Source organism: Lepidochelys olivacea, assembly GCF_965140295.1.
Source record: "Lepidochelys olivacea isolate rLepOli2 genome assembly, chromosome: 8".
In the NCBI taxonomy this organism is placed as follows: Eukaryota; Metazoa; Chordata; order Testudines; family Cheloniidae; genus Lepidochelys; species Lepidochelys olivacea.
Window position 1 is genome coordinate 67,020,670 of NC_140418.1, and position 19,867 is coordinate 67,040,536.

Consider the following 19,867-nt stretch of genomic DNA (forward strand, 5'->3'; position numbering starts at 1 on the left):
GGATCTGGGCGTGAGGGAGATTGATGCCACAGTGGTTAGTCCACTACCTCCAGCTGAAGATCGGGGTTCAGTCACAAATGAAAATGAGTGAGGTGGTCTCATGGTAGTATCCAGACACACCAGTTAGCATGACTGGCTTTCTTTGCTCAAGGTCTAGGAGTGGAATAGCCACAGTGCTTACCTGTGTGTGGCTTGAACTGGTACTACTGATGCTTCACTTTTACACATAGTAAAGTTACTCACAGAGTTAATTAAATAAGAAAGGGAGGGGGAAAGAGAGAAAATTTGGTGTTTTAAATGGAAATTTCAGACTCTTATCTGGAACACTGGCTGTTGGTGCAACTGTAATAGTGCAAAGTCTGATTTTTATTATTGATGTGTTTTTTTTCCTCTTCTTTTGAGTTTGTTCAGAGCAAAGTACTTATTTAACCTGAGGGTAAGCTTTCAGGGGTTACAGGATGTATCATATAAGGTGTGATGTAATGCTGGTTTTACAGATTTCCATTGCAATTATACACTGTCCTCAGGGCAATCATGTTTTCCATGTATGCCAAAAGCATACAATGTGCACTGTACTAGTTTCTTCCACTGTGAAAAACAACACTTCTTTAATACAGACTTAAACCTGTAGCAATTCATTGCTATAACCGAAGCTAATGCCACTATTGTTGATGGTCCCTCTACATTTTCAATGCAACTGTGCTGTGAACATTTGATCTTGGATGAAAAATTAAATCTTTACCTTTTGGGGGGAAATTTTCTATGTTTCAGTAGTAGATAGAACTCACCGGAGACTAAAGTACTGCAAGAAGAATGGAGAATAGGTAGAGACTTGCTGGCTTGAAATCTATAGTAACAAAACAGTCTACATCAAATCTATAGTAACAAAATATCAAGCATAACAACATTGTTCGCCTGGAAAAAATCTTCCAGTATTGGGGAATTATATATGAAAATACTTATACTATACTTAACAGGGGGAAATCTGCATGTGGGAGTCTCCAGGGACTAGTTACCTATTTACTATGATTGGCTATTCAGTAAGTTTCCCCGTAAATGACCTGCCTTTGGAAGAAAGTAACTGGGGATCGTATGCACGGTCTCATTAAATGTTTCTATTTTGTCTTGAAATTGAATTGAAATAAATTTTGTAGAGAACCTGAGCCCAAAGTTGGTCTGCAAACTGCTTTTGTCCTAGTATGAGTTTGGTTGCAATCTGTTTGATATATATTCCTAGGGCTGATTCAAGATATATCTGAGGACATCTGTTGTGGTGTCAATGAGGGGATGTGTCAGTGATTTTTCCCAAGCTCTGGCCCCATTTGTTGCCAGAAGTTATGAGACTCTGTAAATTCCTGTAAGTTATAGTAATAGTGCAGTCCTCTTTGGTGCTTGCTGAAGAGTGGATGGGTAAACATTTTAAGGTGCAACTTTGCAGGATGTTCATAAGTGTGGAACAAATCATGTTAGTCTTTTTTGAAAATGCATTAGGTTGGCAGAGCTGTTAGGCTGAGATTTTCAAATCTATCTAGGCGATCTGGACAGCTAAATCCCATTAAAATTATCCAAATCCTGTAGGCAGTTATGAAAATCTCAGTCTTAATGTTTAAAAAGAAGCTTAATTTTCATTCAGTTGAAATCTGTACTATATGAAATTTATTATCCTTTTTATATGTTGCTTATACATCACATATTGCATGTTACATGTTCTACACCATGTTACCTCTGAAGGCCATTTGGAAACATCAGCACAGAATGTGGGGATGACCTCATAGGTGAGATGGATGAATACTACATGAACAATGTATAGTACATGAATATATACCATCTGTCCTGTACTCTGCACTAGCTCTTAGTACACCTCTAGATGAAATTCCAGGTACTAATCAGTGTTATCTGCATATCTCTGAATGGAACTGGATCAGATTGTCTCAGTATTTATTTGTTACCATATGCTTTTTTGTAGCATTCAAGATGAACATTTTTGCTCTTTGTGCAAAATCAAACTCCAGGGAGTGGAAGGAGCCTTGGTTCCTCCTCCTGTTGGAGTGCCATTTAGGTGACTTTTAGGACATGGTGCAGATGTGTTCAGTTTGGTTCTTTCCTTAATTTGGTCCCATCACCAGAGGGGGGAAAGGGGAGAGAGAGAAAGATAGGATGTGATTTTTGCTGAATGTGAACAGCATTTGTTCATTTTAATTTTGGTAACGTGTCTACTTATAACTGTGCCAGGCATGATACAAATAAACTAGATCTGAACATAGTCCAAAACTTTATGAACAATTTTTTTGTAAAAACAAAACCTGCCCTTTTCACAAAAATTGATTTTTTTATATTTTCATTTTTTTACTAACCTGAAAAAAATAAAAAGTAACTTTTTCGTTCAGCTCATCATTTTTCCATTTCTTACTCACTCACCCCCCCAACCTTTTCAGTGGGAAAATGAGAAGGGGGGGCAAGAGGGAATGAGAAACTAGATAAATAATGACTACAGTTTTCAGTTTCATTTAAATGTGAAAAAAACAAAAAAGGGGAAAATGAAGAGAAAAAAGCTGTGGTGGGAATGTAGAAAAGCAGAAGGCGAAGGAAATCCATACACTAAATAGGCCTTTTCAATAAAAATGTTGAAAATTATTCCTCTTCTAAATTTGCAGAATTGAAAATTGCTTGGAAATGTTCAGATTACAAGAAATGTTTTCCATTTTTTGACCAGCTTTAGTTATAAAACCTGGTTTCTTTTCACTGTTGTTGCCTAAATCTGTGGCAAGATTAGTAATTTCTCAATCAAAGGATTGAGATAAAAATAAGATGGAAACTGGATACTGTACAACCTAGGGTTAACTTTTCAGCTGCGCACAGTCCTAGCTCTGCATGAGTCCATTGAAGTTAATGGGAGTTGCATATCTAAACCTCAGGTAGCACTCTGGAAATTTAGGGTGACTGTGCAAAATGGTTCCAGGAAACCTCCCCATTAAAACAGATTCAAGAATAATGAATCATCCTCTAGTCTCACTGACAAGTGTCATTTAAAGTAGCAGTCTGAAGGAGTTCATTGCTACTTTATATGCTGCAAGCACTCTGTAATATAATTTCTTTAGCAAGTCAGCCCAGACATTTACTAGTGCATTTGGGATGGCCTTTAAGGCTTTTGTTAGAAGGAAATTGACTACTTACTCATCACATGAGAAACAGTTAACAAGGAAGAGACGTGCAGTTGAAAGAAATTGTTAGCAAATTTGAGGTGCAGTGGTGCGACAAATCCACTGCTAGTTGCGATGGATAGTGCATATGCGCTCAGTACAGAAATCCGCAGTCATATACCTGACAGCATGCATCACAGGTTTTTATACAAAGGGCCTTGAGGGATTTAGCAGGCTATCTAAAAGTAAACAATCATCTTGTATTTTAAACATAATTAGGAATGAACATAAAATTATTCATATCAATCCTATAATTAGCAAAGAATTTTAAAAACAAAAAGCTCCTTTCAGCCTACTGTAACTTTTGTACGCTACATTTTTGAGGATTTTAAAACTCCCACAATTATATGAAACAGGCAAAGCTTTTTATTTACAAGTGCAGATATTCCTAGAGGCAGTGCAGTGCTATGATCACGTTAATTTTCTGACAGGTAAGACAGCTACCTTGTGTTGGCTAACTTTGTTGATAGCTGATTTGAAAAAGTAATCAGAATGATAGCCTCCTCACATGCATGGATGACCTAGTGGGAAGATGACTGCTTCTCCACAGCCCATGAAATACCATGCAGCTGCACTAAGGTGGCCACTGGTGCAGCCCCAGACTACAGGAGATCCCTGCTCCCACCTGCATGGGCCTGCCCCTGCCTGTGCCACTCATCACGGGATGCTGCTCCCATGTCAGCTGGTGTCCTCCTGCATTCACATAGATTTCTATAGTTCACTAAGCCATTGAACATTTCCCCCCCAGCCCCAGGCCAGGAAAATGATCGCTCTGTGTTGCTGGAGAGAGAACTTCCACGGTGCAGTGCTCCATACTGCAAAGGGAACATGGAGTACTTCTCTAGGCAACCTAGGGTTGCCAGGCGTCTGGTTTTCGACCGGAACGCCCAGTCGAAAAGGGATCCTGGCTCCAGTCAGTGCTGCTGACTGGGCCGTTAAAAGTCCAGTTGGCAGTGCAGCGGGGCTAAGGCAGGCTTCCTGTCTGCCCTGGCTCTGCAAGGCTCCTGGAAATGGCCGGCATTTCCCTCCAGCTCCTAGGTGGAGGTGCAGCCCCACGGGGGTTCTGCCCGCTGCACCCGCCTCGAGCGCTGGCTCTGCGGCCAGAAGGCGGTGCCTGCGGACAAGGGCAGCATGTAGAGCTGGTTGGCACGCCTCCTCCTAGGAGCCGGAGGGAAATACCTGCTGCTTCCGAGAGCCACCTGAGGTAAGCGCCACCCGGAGCCCGCACCTGGAACCCTCTCCTGCACCACAAACCCCTGCCCCAGCCCTGAGCCCCCTTCTGCACCCAAACTCTCTCCCAGAGCCTGCACCCGCCCCCCAACTCCAAACAGCTCAGTCCCAGCCCAGAGCCTGCATCCCCAGCCCCACCCCAGATCCCACACCCCCAGCTGGAGCCCTTACCCTCCCTCACCTCCCAATTCCCTGCCCAAGCCCAGAAGCCCCCCCCCACTCTGAAACACTCATTCCTGGCCCCAGCCCAGAGCTCATACTCCCAGCCAGAGACCTCACCCCCTCCCGTACCCCAGCCCGGTGAAAATGAGCAAGTGAGTGAGGGTGGGGGAGAGCAAGCATTGGAAGGAGGAGGGATGAAGTAAGTGTGGGGTCGGGGCCTCAGAGAAGGTCAGGGTAGGGTGGGGCGGGGTAGAGAGCTGGGCAAGGGTGTTCAGTTTTCTGCATTCGGAAAGTTGGCAACCCTAGGGCACCCCCTTCACTCATCTCACTTACAGCAAAGCTACCATTGTGCCTTCTGAATTTTGAGCCAGATGTCAATTAGCCAGTGGTGCAGAATTTTCCCCTGTTTAAATGAGTTTTAGAAGTACTATAGGAAATAGCAATATTAGAGCTTTGTACTTATCTAACATCTTCCAAGGAAGGATTTGATAGAGCTTAGCAAATGCTAATGACTCTCTTTGAGTTAAATATGTGTTATCTCCATTTTACAGATAAGGAAACTGAGGCACAGAGAAGTTAAATATTGTCTTCAGAGTCATAAAACAGTTCAGAACTTTTGACTTCCAATGTTATGCTTTCACCATTAGGCAGTGCAACCAGTACCTGAAGTCACATCATGTGCCGCCTTGTTAGAAGTATGGTGTTTGGCATTAAAGATTCAGTATTTTCTAACAGCTGCCACATAGGATTATGTTTTGAGAAGTGGATGGCTCTTACTAGTGACCTCACAGGGCTGCTCTGGCACTTGTGGATGCATCCCACAGCAATTTGAATTTGGTGGGAAGACTTCTTGTATACTAATTCACATGCAAGGATGTCCACTGACAATGGGATCTCTTGTTACATTTCATAAGAATGTATGAGTGTCATAGGTGTGCACAGCACATTTCATTCGGGTGTGCATCCAGGGAATTTTTTTTTTAAAGCGAACATTTATTGAATACTCAATCATAAAGGACATTATTTTTATTCATCAAACAAATTAAAGAAACTAAAACTTAACTAAACTTATTTTTTTAAAATTAACAACTAAACTTTACTTAAAAAATACAAACTTAAAAAATGAGACACAAAATACCAATTTTTTCCTGTAGTGATAACCAGGCGTATACAAAGATACAGTCAATTTTTATGATCTTTAACCAGTTAATGCACTAAGCCAAATTGACCAAAGCAGATTAAGGTTTCTTCATCTTTCTGTCCTAGAGAATGAGACGTCACTCACCAGGTGTTAGGGACTTAAATTCCTCGATCACATCATTGTAATTAACTGATGAAGCAAATTCTTGTTCAATGTACAAAATCATGAGTAAGTCGAGGTGCTGTTGGGACATTCTTAGTTTGTTTTTTACATGTGCTAGTTTTGAAAAGACTCTTTCACATGAACAGCTTGTAACAGATAAGACTGCAAAGCATTGCATAGATTTATAAAAGGCCTGGAACGTGGAAGACTGATCCAATTCCTTTAGCCAGTCAAGCCACACTCTGGTGGTGTTCGTAGTGCTACCTTTAGGAACAGATCCGTCATAACCCCGAAGCAATCCGACTTCAGCTTCCAACTCATCCAAGGACACTTTAAATTTGTTGGCAATGATTCTCATATCGTCCCTGCCAATGTCTAAGCTCAGCAGTTTTCCCATTGCAGTCACAATTTTACAAGTCTCCTGTTCAAATTGCTGGTCAATGCCGGTAATCATTGAGTCTAGGAGTAGGTAAAATGAAGTTATTCTCTCCTGCGTCTCTTTTGTATCAAAGCAATGCTGGGACTCAAACGCGTCATCAAAACGAGTGAACGTTTTTCTCTTCTTAACTGGGGGAATCAATATATCATTCTCTACACACATTTTCACACTGTCATTGAAAATAGATTGAAAATATTCTGGGCCACTTCTCATCGCAGCCAAACAGTTACACAAGCTTTTCACCCCTGTCATTGCAGTAAGTAAGTTGAGAACTGGAGTTGGAAGAGCCTTATTCACTTTTACCACCATCTGGAGAATAGGGTGCATCATGTGAAGGACAAAGATGAACCTGAATGAATTTAGTTCATGGATAAGTCCCCTGGCTTTTATTTTAGCATCAGCAAGGCGAGTTGTTTCGATAATCTCTTGTAAAGCTTGTAAAATGATGGAGTAGTTTTGTTTTACAGCAGCCACTGCTTCTGCTCTGTATGCCCATTTTGTGTTTGATAGTGACTTCAAAGTCTTCCACTGGGATCCTACTACTTGTGAAATCTTTTCCATTACTGCATGTCGCACAGGACTCCCCTCCATAAAAGCCTAAAGAGTCTGAATAACACCAAAATAATCAGACAGTTTCTGTCTATTTGGAATAGGTGACAATTGCTGTGATCATTACCTGGGTGTGATAAATTGCATAGCAATCTTCCCAGGAAGATAACGTTCCCTTTGAATATGCTTAGGGCACTTCAACTCAAGAAAACTTCCAATTTTTCAAGAATACTCATTAATTCGGCTCCTTTTTACATCCAGCTCCACCCTTGTTTTCAATTTATGAATGATGGTTTATGATGGTGCATTAATTTCAATGGGAGTTAGGCACCCAGGCACTTTCAAAAATCCCACTAGGCACCTATCTGCATCTTAAATTGCCTAAATATCTTTAACAATCTGGACTTCAGTGCCTAAATATGCATTTAAGAGCCTAACTTTAGGCACCCATGTTTAAGAATGCTGGGCCTAGTCTAATTTAGAGCACTAGCAACTCTGCATTTATCTGCCTGTGGACAATCTTACCATGCATCAGAAGTGCCTCTGTGTGCTTTAGGTTAATATGCTTTGAAGTGTGCTAAGCTAACCAGCTTGCTGCTCACTAACTTCCCTTGTAGAAAGAAACGGAGTACTTGTGGCACCTTAGAGACTAACAAATTTATTTGAGCATAAGCTTTCGTGAGCTACAGCAGTTAGTCTCTAAGGTGCCACAAGTACTCCGTTTCTTTTTGCAAATACAGACTAACACGGCTGCTACTCTGAAACCTTCCCTTGTAGACAGGCCCTAATACAATCACACTGTGCAGCTCAAGAGTTACTTCGCAGCATGGTTGCTCACACTTCAGAGTAGTTAACTCGAATTAGCTCTGCAATGAAGATTTAACCACATGAGTCAGTGACAGAATTGGGACTAAAACCCAGATCTCCTGAGTCCAATCCTCTCACCTATCTACCAGACCACTCAGATTTAACCATTTGTAATTATTACTTAGTTACAGAAGTCAAGAAATTATTACTTTACAAAATTTGAGTAAGACTGGCATTGAATTTTAGAACTTTTACTGTATGTTTATTTAAATGAATCCCTGTGCATACGAGATTGCTTCCAATCTACACAGTCATTTGCTCATAATGGGAACTTTTTGTCTATTTCTAGGGTAGAAATCTAGTCACAGGGGAGCTTGGCTACTTTCCAAGTGATGTCGTAAAGCCTTGCCCATGCGTAAGTACAAATGTTTAATTGTGTTTGTCAGTATAATAGTTTCCTGAGGAACATTCATAGGAAAAGTTGCCTGGTTCGAACCAGGGTTTCGTTAATCCTGCCTTGTGGGAAGCATTATTTTAGTTTCCTTGTGTTTGTATGCTACATTCAATGTTTAAAAATATAACATTCTAATGCGTTTGGTTATTGGATTTAAACTATAAATGTTAAGGAAACATGCTCAAGAGACAGATTTTAACTTTTGGGAGTTTAATAAATTAAATTGTCTAAAGAGTTTTCAGATAAATACAATCAGACTCCAGAACAAATATATTGTGCAGTAAAGCTGTTAGCTTTTTTACAATGAGATGAAAATGCTGTGGTTTTAATCTGTTTCCCAGTCACTCTGGGTTACAGAGAGAGATTACACCATAAATAGTGAGTTTTAAAAAAAAACCTTTAAAAGTAAAAATAGAATAAAGAACAAACGAATAAATAAACCCTCCAACCGGATCTTTCAACATACTTCTGCGTCCCTATATGCTTTGACCTGCCTGTGTTTTGTGTTAAGAAGACAAATACTCTCAAAATACTAAGAACTGCAGCAGGATAATAAGAAAAATTAATTTACAGTACGTACTCATAATTTTGTATGAGCATGTTAATATATTATGCACTCCTTCATTGTGTCTTTCCATAATACTTTGGATCATGTTACTCCAGATTTAATATAGCATTGAAATCATTGAAATCAGTGGAGTTACATTGGTATTAAACCAAAATAATACAATGGTTAAAAGGCTTCCTTGTTTTGCTGTAAACGTGCTTTAACTTGGTTCACAACTAAATTCAACTCTATTAATAAATCTACTTTGATTACAACATTCAAGATGTCATCATGGTGGTATTGTTATTAGGTAGAGTCACCTTTTAATGGATACAACTGTTTTGACACATTATGATAGGCCTTTAAGGTTTAGATCAAACCTTAGCTCCAAAATAAATCTCTACATTAGTAATACATCATAATATTGTTTAACAGCAGATCAACATATCTTTTACCATTTATAGTTAGGGCTGTTGATTAATCGCAGTTCACTCCCACAATTAACTAAAAAAAAATAACTGTGATTAAAAAAATTAATCGTGATTAATCGCGCTGTTAAACAATAGAATACCAATTGATTAAATATTTTTGGATGTTTTTCTACATTTTCACATATATTGATTTGTATTACAACACAGAATACAAAGTGCACAGTGCTCACTTTATATTATTATTTTTGATTACAGATATTTGCACTGTAAAAATGATAAACAAAAGAAACCGTATTTTTCAATTCACCTCATACAAGTACTGTAGTGCAATCTATTTATTGTAAAAGTGTAACTTACACATGTAGATTTTTTTTTGTTACATAACTGCACTCAAAAACAAAACAATGTAAAACTTTAGAGCCTACAAGTCCACTCAGTCCTCCTGTTCAGCCAATTGCTAAGATAAACAAGTTTGTTTACATTTACAGGAGATACTGCTGACTGCTTCTTATTTACAATGTCACCTGAAAGTGAGAAGCGTCATTCACATGGCACTTTTGTAGCGGGTGTTGCAAGGTATTTACATGCCAGATATGCTAAACATTCATATGCCCCTTCGGCCACCATTCCAGAGGACATACTTCCATGCTGCTGATGCTTGTTAAAAAAATAATGCATTAATTAAATTTGTGACTGAACACCTTGGGGGAGAATTGTATATCTCCTGTTCTGTTTTACCTGAATTCTGCCATATATTTAATGTTACAGCAGTCTCAGATGATGACCCAGCATGTGTTCATTTTAAAAACATTTTCACAGCAGATTTGACAAAATGCACAAAAGGTACCAATGTGGGATTTCTAAAGATAGATACAGCACTCATCCCAGAGTTTAAGACTCTGAAGTGCCTTCCAAAATCTGAGAGGGAGAAGGTGTGGAGCATGCTTTCAGATGTCTTAAAAGAGCAACACTCTGATGCGGAAACGACAGAACCCGAACCACCAAAAAAGGAAACGAACCTTCTGCTGGTGGCATCTGACTCAGATGATGGAAAATGAACATGCGTCGGTCCACACTGCTTTGGATTGTTATTGAGCAGAACCCATGTCAGGGTTCCTTCCCCACTCAGAACTCTGGGGTACAGATGTGGGGAGCCGCATGCAAGACCCCCTAAGCTTATTTTTACTAGCTTAGGTTAAAAACTTTCCCAAGGCACAAATTCCACCTTCTCCTTGAACAGTATGCTGCTGCCACCAAGTGATTTAGACAAAGAATCAGGGAAAGGACTGCTTGGAGTTCCTGTTCTCCCAAAATATCCCCCAAAGCCCTTATACCCCCTTTCCTGGGGAGGCTTGAGAATAGTATCCTAACCAATTGGTTACAAAGTGAACACAGACCCAAATCTCTGGATCTTTGGATGCTGAAAAAAAAAATCAATCAGTTCTTAAAAGAAGAATTTTATTTAAAAAAGAAAAGAAAAGGTAAAAATCCCCTCTGTAAAATCAGGTTGGAAGATAACTTTATAGGGTAACAAAAGATGCACAAAACACAGAGGAACCCCCTCTAGCCTTAGTTTCAAAGTTACAACAAAACAGGGATAAACCTCCCTCCAGCAAAGGGAAAATTCACAAGTTGAGAAAACAAAGATAAACTAATACGCCTTGTCTGGCTGTACTTACAATTTCTGTAATATGAGAGACTGGTTCAGAATGGTTCGGAGGACATGGATTAGTGTCCGGTCCCTCTTAGTCCCAAGAGCGAACGAACACAGAAACAAAGAACCCAAAACAAAGCCTCTCCCTCACCCCAGATTTGAAAGTATGTTTTGTCCCCATTGGTTCCTTTGGTCAGGTTATTTGAGCTTCTTAACCCCTTACAGGTAAGGAGGAATTTTAGGATACACTTATGGTTACGACTACCCGTCATCAGCATGGACACATGTTCCCTGGTATGGTGGTTGAAGCATGAAGAGGCATATGAATCTTTAGCACATCTGGCATGTAAATATCTTGCGACGCCGGCTACAACAGTGCCATGCGAACGCCTGTTCTCACTTTCAGGTGACATTGTAGACAAGACATAGGCAGCAGCCTCGCCTGCAAATTGTAACCAAACTTGTTTGAGCAATTGGCTGAAGTAGCACTGAGTGGACTTGTAGGTTCTAAAGTTTTACATTGTTTTATTTTTGAATGCAGTTATTTTTTGTACATAATTCTACATTTGTAAGTTCAACTTCCATTATAAAGAGATTGCGCTGCAGTACTTGTATTAGGTGAATTGAAATATATTATTTCTTTTGTTTTTTACAGTGCAAATATTTGTAATAAAAAAATAAAACGAGCACTGTACACTTTGTATTCTGTGTTGTAATTGAAATCAATATATTTGAAAATGTAGAACACACCCAAAAATATTTAAATAATATTCCATGATTGTTTAACAGTGCGATTAATCGCGCGATTCATTTTTTTAATCGCTTGACAGCCCTAATTATCATCTCACAATCCTATTCACAGAGATACTTATCATTCCATTGTTACTTTAAATTTAAGGCTATGTCTACACTACGCAGCTCTTAGCGACACAGCTGTGTCACTACAGCTGTGCTGCTAAAAGGCGCGCAGTGTAGCCACTAAAAGAAAAGGAGGACTTGTGGCACCTTAGAGACTAACAAATGCCACAAGTCCTCCTTTTCTTTTTGCGGATACAGACTAACACGGCTGCTACTCTGAAAAGCGTAGCCACTGTTTATCAGGTTTTGTCGTTCAGATGCCAGTGTAGACATAGCCTTAGTTCTGTTAAACAGAGTGACAAAGCAGATGCCTGTTAAAGAGAATATACTGCTCATAAAAATGTTATGTAATAAAGCTTAACGTTTTTTGTAACCCTATTACCATATTTTATTAAGCATAAAGGTTGTGGCGGTTTAGTGTCTCACAGTCATGCTGGATGTTGTTGGGCACAGTCAGCACATGCCTTTAGCAAGTGTCAGTCACTGGAGCTGCCCTGTGGATCTGGAAACACCACTCTAGGGCAGCACTTAAGATAAATACAGGGGTCTACTGTAAATACTGTAAAAAGAAAAGGAGTACTTTTGGCACCTTAGAGACCATATTTATTTATTGGGAAAAATCATCTCATTTTGAAAGAGTACTACTGTAGTTTAAAGTGGGAAACTCACATAGTTAAGGAAAAACTCTTCTGTTAAAGCTACCAAGGCAACATGAAGATTACTTAGTGTCTAGTGACATAGCTTTCTGCTAAATTTAGAAATATACTATTAAGCGGAGGATTGAATGAAAATAGCGTGATTTTACAGTATGAATAAATATTATTCATGACATGTTAGCAACCAGAGGCATAAACTGATGAAAAAGATGAATTGATTCTCCACCACTGCTAAACTGGAAGGGCAAAATATAAACATCTTATTCTGACAAATGATGCAGTTTAAAGATGCCAAAACATCTATCAGATTTTTAACGTATTATAACTTGTACTATTATTATTAAGTGTAACCATCTTTACAACTGGCCAATATAAAAATGCCCAGAATCAGCATAAAATACATATATCAAAAGGCTTTAGGAATGAATATTGCATGAAAAACTGCTGAGTTCGAGAATATGAAATTCCAGTCCCTTCTAAGCTATACCTATAAATGCTTTATTCTTCTTGCAATATGCAGTATTTGTCTGCAGACATTTTTATATCATAAAAACAACAAGGAGTCCGGTGGCATCTTAAAGACTAACAGATTTATTTGGGCATAAGCTTTCGTGGGTAAAATACCACTTCTTCAGATGCATGGAGTGAAAATTACAGATGTCTTTTGTTCAGTTTTCTCATTGCGGTTGCTTTGATTTGGATGTATAATACAGTGCAAGCCAACAGCTTCTAGTACAATGTTTGATTGTTTTCTTTTTTCTCTGCAATGGGCAATCTTTATTTTACAACTCAACACACTCAGGGTTGAAAAGGATTAATGATTGCTGATGTTCTAGCTGTCTGCAACCAAAATGACCTGCTCTGATAGATGAGCCAAACCAATTTAGAATTTCAGATTCCATCCAATATAGGACTGTAAGCCAATATACAGGGAGGGTAGTGGTCTTCCTAATTGCCACTACTGTCCTGCCACTGGTATACTCACATCAAGTAATTTGAACTACTTTCCAAACTTTATTCTAACAATACAAAACATTCAAAATGTAAAATTCTGTAGGCTAACATAATTACAGAAGTATCTTACATATAAAGACTGGCTTTATATACAGTGGGTTTTTATCCTTACATTTTTTGAGTGGAGCAGCTTCACTAATGATAGGAAAGTAGGAGTGCTAGCTGTTAGCATTTTTAACGTTTAGACCGTCTCTCAGCCAGGTGGGAATGATGCCTGAGCTCTATCAACAAGCCGTTGGTAGGAACGGCCTAGCTGGTTTCGTTCTGATATAATGCTGCTTTATTTTCCTAATACTTGTCAGATGTTCGTGTAGGGATATGAGAGAATGTGTCACCAACTAAATCCCAGCCCAGGTCTGTTGTATCTAAGCTTTGATGCTACGGTGTTACAAATGGACAGTATACTTTTTGAATTTGTTTAGGCTGTCATGGCTTTGGAATCCATTATAGATTCACAGCCACTCTCCTCCTTGTTCTCTTACAACATATACTGACATTTGGCTAGCAATAATTCCATTCCTGATCTCTTTGCATTTTACAGAAGCCTTCCATTGTTCTGGTTAACTCTTTCCCTCTCTCCCCCAATCTCTCTGTCTAGTCTGATTGCTTCCTGGTTGGGAGATTTATTATCATGCAAATAAATAGGTCACACTATTCTTAGAGCAGAACTCTTTAACATATTGACAACAAATTCACACTAGTGGCTCCTTTGTGCTTTGGGGAAAATACACTTTTTGGTGATGATGTAAGAGAGATTGTCAGCATTAAAATCATAGATTCAGATGCATTCAAATAAGAGTACTAGGCTGGTTATCTGTCCAAAATACCTTTTGCAAAAACACTTAGGAGGAAAAATTGCAATCACACAATATGCGATGGGCAGTAAGCCGGGCTCTGTGAACTCTGCAAAGGTCAGCTCAGAACCTGAACCTTACAGTTTGGATCACAAGGGTTGGAAGCAAATCAACACTATGCAGGTTGGTAAGTTCAAGCTAGCCAAACTTGTGCCCTCCAAGAGGGTCTCAGGGATTTTAGTAACTGTTGGTGGGGAGCATGGAAGTCAGCTGTGGAAATATTCATTCAATTCCCATATTATATATGCATATATATACTATCCTTTTTTGTATGTTTAATTTTAGTTTATTTTAAACTATTTGAAAATTAAATAAAGCAGTTGTCCTTTCAAAATGTGTTCCTATTTAAATCCAAGTATAAGAGTAAAACTTGTTTCATGCAAATGTATTAATAAATTCATACAATACCTCAGAAATGTATGGATTATTCAGTTAATCATCTCAAGAGATTATATAACATACCACCTAAGCTTTTACTTCAACTAAGAATAGTGCCTTTTCAAGGCAATCTAATTCAAAAAGCACTTAGTGAATTTAGTGTGCATCATTGTACATTCAGTTGCACACTTTAATGATGCATTGCAACAATATACCCTATTAGATGAACATTTTATGGATGAAATGAGAGTGGAAGTACTGCCAAAATCCATTTCAGATAGATTAAAATATATATGGGATTTGTAGCACTTATCTGTCGAAAATTAAAAAAAACTCTCCCAACAACAACAATAAAATACATAAGCTTAATATTCTGTCCTGTTTTCAGACCTATACAGGGTATTCACACTTTATGAATTTATTCTGAATAAAGTAGACTAATAGATGAAGAAATGTAATCAATATGATTCTTATCTCCCCAGTGTGATGTAGGGTATTTGGTCATTAGATCAGTGCTACCTAATTTGCGAGTCAATTCGAAAAATATTCTTTAAATAATTATATTCTATGATGTCTTTTTATACCCTAGGTGCCTAAACCAGTAGACTACTCTTGCCAACCATGGTGAGTCCTGGACTAGTCCTATAAAAATCATGTTGAAATAGACAGGCATAGAGAGAGAACTGTGTTTATCACAATCTAATTTAAATTGCTTTAACCTTTCTTGGCTTCTGAAGAAGGTATTGTGTAGCAGTTTTGGAAAACAAAACTGAATATGCACTGCCTAAAAGCATTTCTCATATAATAATGTGCTTAATGATTTTGACATTTTGTTCACAAGTCTATATATATACACAGTCTGTATCCCAGAGGTCTCTAAAGTGGTATAACAAAAAGTCAGTACAACATGAATCATGCAAGAAGATCCTACATTTTAAGTGGCTAAACAAAATGAAGAAAGTGACATTTTGTTTTGTGAATAATTCTGCTGAAATTTTGTTTGACAGAAAAGCAATCTATTAAGTGATGTAAATGGATAATGTATCGACTCCACAACCACTGTCAAAGTGAATCATAGTGTAGTGTGAACCCTCTGCTCTGGAGTGAGTTTGACTTAAAAAGATTATAAATGCACAGTGACTGATTCTGTTTTCACACTGGTTTTACAAATTTATTCCTGATTTCTACTGGGTTGCAGTAAGTGAGATCAGAATCAGATCCACTGACCCAAACAAACACTTAGCTTTCATAGCCAGTGAATAAAATCCCAAAGGGGAAAAGTTGCTGTTTTTAATTTGATTCAAGCTTCGATTCTGCTCCTTATAGTTTTGACAGAAGAGAGGACAAAAATAGCATTGTGTTCACAATACTAAAGTTGAGGTTCTTTGTGCCTTTTCAGGATCAAACTTAATTTTCTAAGCATTTGTAACTTGAACGTGGGAAATTGCCTTAGGCTGAAACTTGCCTTAAAAAGTCTCAGCGTGGGAGCTCATATTTTGTGATAATTTGAAGAAAATCCTCTCTGATACTTCCTTTAAAAACTAAAAGCCGCCCCAAAGTAGAAGTTTGAAGTTTTTTGTGATATTTAAAGTTTTGTTTAATGATGGATTAAGTAGTGTAACTATATATACAACTGGATTAAGAAACTTACTGTATTATAGTTATATGAATGGATTTATAGCTAACGTAAAATGTATTCATTTTAAAAAATTGTGCACAGTACTGGTTCCTAATATTGACTGAAATTATTCTGGTTTTAAAAAGTAAAAATAAGCAATTATTTCATTTTAATAAATGCACATTTTTTCCACAGTTAAAAATTTAGGCCCCAATTCTGCAAGCAGATCTCTGCAGGCAGACCCTTCTGGAATCTTTTGTCTCAGTCGTTTCAGACCTGGCCATAGTTTAGGGCTGAAGTAGATTTTGAATCTAATCTGTTAGGGTTTAGTCTGCACATTTAAATTTTAACCTTTAGAGTAAAATAAATAAATATGAATCAAATGAAATTATTTTTGTTTGTTTAAGAACAGAATTAGTGCATCAGCTGCCTGATTCTCCAGTCTGTTATACCAACTTCACCTGAAGTCAGTGAAGTTTCACTAGTACGAGACTGGTATAATATAGTGTTGTATCAGGCCCAAGCTTTTAAGTTTGTGATACAAAATATTTCAAATAAGTAAATTCCACCACCTGATCCAGGCCACCCTTTAATTACATTTTCAGTATAGGCCCCAGTTCAGCAAAGTACTTCAGTATGTGCTTAAGTGCTTTCGAAGTCAGTGGGGTGTTTAAGGTTTTGTCTACAGTACACTACCACTTTTGACGGTAAAACACACCCCTGACCGACATTGCTGGTGCCAAAATTGCTGGTGCCAACATAGGTAATGCCGCTTATTGAGGGTGGTTTAATTATGCCAGCAGGAGAGCTCTCTCCTGCTGGCAAAGAGCGGTTACATGGGAGACCTTAAAGTGGCACACCTGCAGTGGTACAGCTGTGCTGCTGTAAGGTCCATAGTGTAGACCTAGCCTAAAAGTTAACACATGCATAAGTGCTTTCCTAAACAGGGATGAACTTAATCTTGTGCTTCAGTGCTTTTCTGAATAGAAGCCATAGTCCTTTGTGCCCAAAAGTGGGAGAGTGTACTGCACATTTTACTATTAATTATAAATTTCTGTGCTTTTTATTATTTTCCAGCACAACCTTGAAATCCAGTTCATTTACCAGGAGCTTTTGATGTATCTTTCATTCACCATATCATGTAAAATATTGGAACATTAAACTGCATGTTGGAAAGACCTACTGCACAGTTTCAAAGATGAGCATGGCTAGTATTTATTTGCTTTCCTTACAGGTATGCAGGAGCAATGGAGAGGCTGCAAGCTGAAAGTGAACTTATTAACAGGGTAAATAGAACTTACCTGGTGCGACACAGGACCAAAGAGTCAGGAGAATACGCAATTAGCATTAAGTAAGTGGGACAAGCACTTTAACAGAAATAGACTTCCTGTTTTCTTTATTGCATAGGCAGATGTTTGTAATCAATAATACAGAAAATCATGAATCTCATTGCTTCTTAAATAATCATATAATATCCTGTCACTTAGTACATAAAAATATCAGTTGCTAGAAAAGTATTTCAGGCATATAGGACAAAAAGTGTAAATCCGCACAGCTCCACTGAAGTTAATGGAAAGATACCAGTTTACAGTGGCCTGTTGCATACTAACGGGCAATTGTTTACTTCTGATTCAGCTCCTGTTGATGTTAAGGTGAGTCTGTTCAAGTCTTTAGCTTCTCGGACATTGCAGTAAAGAGTGCGTTAGCAAATACATTTCAGTAGAGTGTGTTCTATCAGCATAAATTACTAAAGAGAGTCTTGTTTGTTTCCACATCGATCCTCAGTATGAACTTGAAAGCAAGCAATAGATGGGACCCCCTAATTAGAAGTAACTTTTTTTTTCTGAATACAGGCTACATCTTCATTCATACACTAATAAATATATTTGGTTAATTAGATGTCAACTGTGTATTGGCCTGGATATACATTTTGTCTTAAGAATTTATTCATATAGTGTTTTGGGGTATACCCTCAGGTAATTATTGATTGCCACTGTTTAAAAACACATTTATATTCATAAGTTATTAATTGCCCACAGGTATAATAACGAAGTGAAACACATCAAGATTTTAACAAGAGATGGCTTTTTTCACATTGCAGAAAATAAAAAATTTAAAAGTTTAATGGTAAGTATTGATTAGGTTTTTTCAGTGTGCAATTCCCATGTAACTATTGCTGTTAAAGTAAATGCTGGTTCTCTAGATTTGCAGAAATGTGGTATGCAGAAGTACTTTCAGGTTAGAATCATGTCCATCATTGCTTTATATATTTGTGATGTTCAGTCTTAGATGTCAATGAAGATGGTGTATGCTTAAAAATATTTATATGTAAAGTTAGAGCCAGCTTGGGGCCCCTGCAGTGACGTGATTGAGAGAGGAAGAAACCTGTACCTGGTCAGCAACTAGTGAAGTCTCTGCATTCTCCTGAGAGCAGAGATTACTCCCTGGTAGTATTCCTCTTCATGCTAACCACCCCAAAAAGGATAGGGCATAGGCTGGACAATGACCCCCGCACATCTAAGAAGCCTTAGCTGTCAGGGGACATTGTCCAGCCTGTTTCCTGGGCTGCGCTAACAGGGACTATGCTACCCTGGTAGAGAAATTTTGTTTTTCTGTCACCCATCCGTGAAGGCTAGTGCCTGTTAAGCACAGTCTGGTGCTCAGGTTGTCTCTACCCAAAGAGGTTTTTCTTATTGTTGCTACCACTGGTTCTACTCTTACCATGTAAGTAATAGTGTTGATAAGACTCTAGGTCAGGGGTTGGCAACCTTTGAGAAGTGGTGTGCCAAGTCTTCATTTATTTACTGTAATTTAAGGTTTCGCGTGCCAGTAATACATTTTACATTTACAGGGGCCGGCAGACGGAACCCCAGACGGGCAGCACGCTGAGTCGCTCAGCCTGCTGCTGGTCCGGGGTTCCATCCGCCGGCTCCTGCCAGCCGCGGTCCCAGCTGCCAGCCCTGCCCAGCCCGCTGCCGGCCCGGGGTTCCGTCTATCCAAGCCGGCAGCAGGCTGAGTGGGGCTGGCGGCTGGGACCCTGGCTGGCAAGGGGCCGGCGGCCAGAACCCCAGACCAGCAGCGGGCCGGGGGTCCATCTGCCGGCTCCTGCCAGCCCGGGTCCCAGCTGCCAGCTGCGCTCAGCCTACTGCTGGCCTGGGATTCCGTTCATCCAGGCAGGCAGCGGACTGAGCAGGGCTGGCGGCTGGGACCCCAGCTGGCAGCAGAGTGCCACTAAAAATCAGCTTCTGTGCCACCTTTGGCATGCGTGCCGCAGGTTGCCGACCCCTGCTCTAAGTGGTTTCTGGCATTGTCAGTTTTGTGTTGGCTAACCCTGTTGGGACGAGCTCTGTCTAACCCTGTTCATAATGTCTGGTGTATATAGAATAAATGCTGTGTCTTATCTATCATGGCACTCTCAACACTGTATAAACAGCGTTGTGTCTCTCTATAGCAGGGATGGCCAAACTTACTGACCCCTCCACCCCCTCTGCTAAGACGTTCAAGAGCCAAGGCACATCTGCCGGGGCTCGGGGCTTCGGCCCAGCAGGACCTGCTAGGGCTCGGGGCTTCAGCCCCACTCTGGCTGAAGTGCCAAAACCCAGCAGGTATGCCCCACAGTGCTGAAACCCAAGGCCCCTCTCCGCATTGGGTAGAAGCCCCTACCCCACCACCCCATTGCAAGGCAGAGGTCCCAAGCTCTTCCCTTCCCTCTC

The 19,867-nt window shown here is 39.4% G+C and overlaps 1 protein-coding gene across 1 annotated transcript in view; it reads left to right on the forward strand.

Moving 5' to 3' along the window:
• VAV3 (vav guanine nucleotide exchange factor 3) overlaps nucleotides 1-19,867 on the forward strand; it is a 248,303-nt gene that overhangs the window by 210,465 nt on the left and 17,971 nt on the right. The window contains exons 21-24 of the mRNA XM_084637324.1: nucleotides 8,040-8,105; nucleotides 15,126-15,160; nucleotides 17,389-17,505; nucleotides 18,194-18,281. Of these exons, the coding sequence (XP_084493450.1) occupies nucleotides 8,040-8,105; nucleotides 15,126-15,160; nucleotides 17,389-17,505; nucleotides 18,194-18,281 (306 nt within the window). The remainder of the gene's footprint in view (nucleotides 1-8,039; nucleotides 8,106-15,125; nucleotides 15,161-17,388; nucleotides 17,506-18,193; nucleotides 18,282-19,867) is intronic.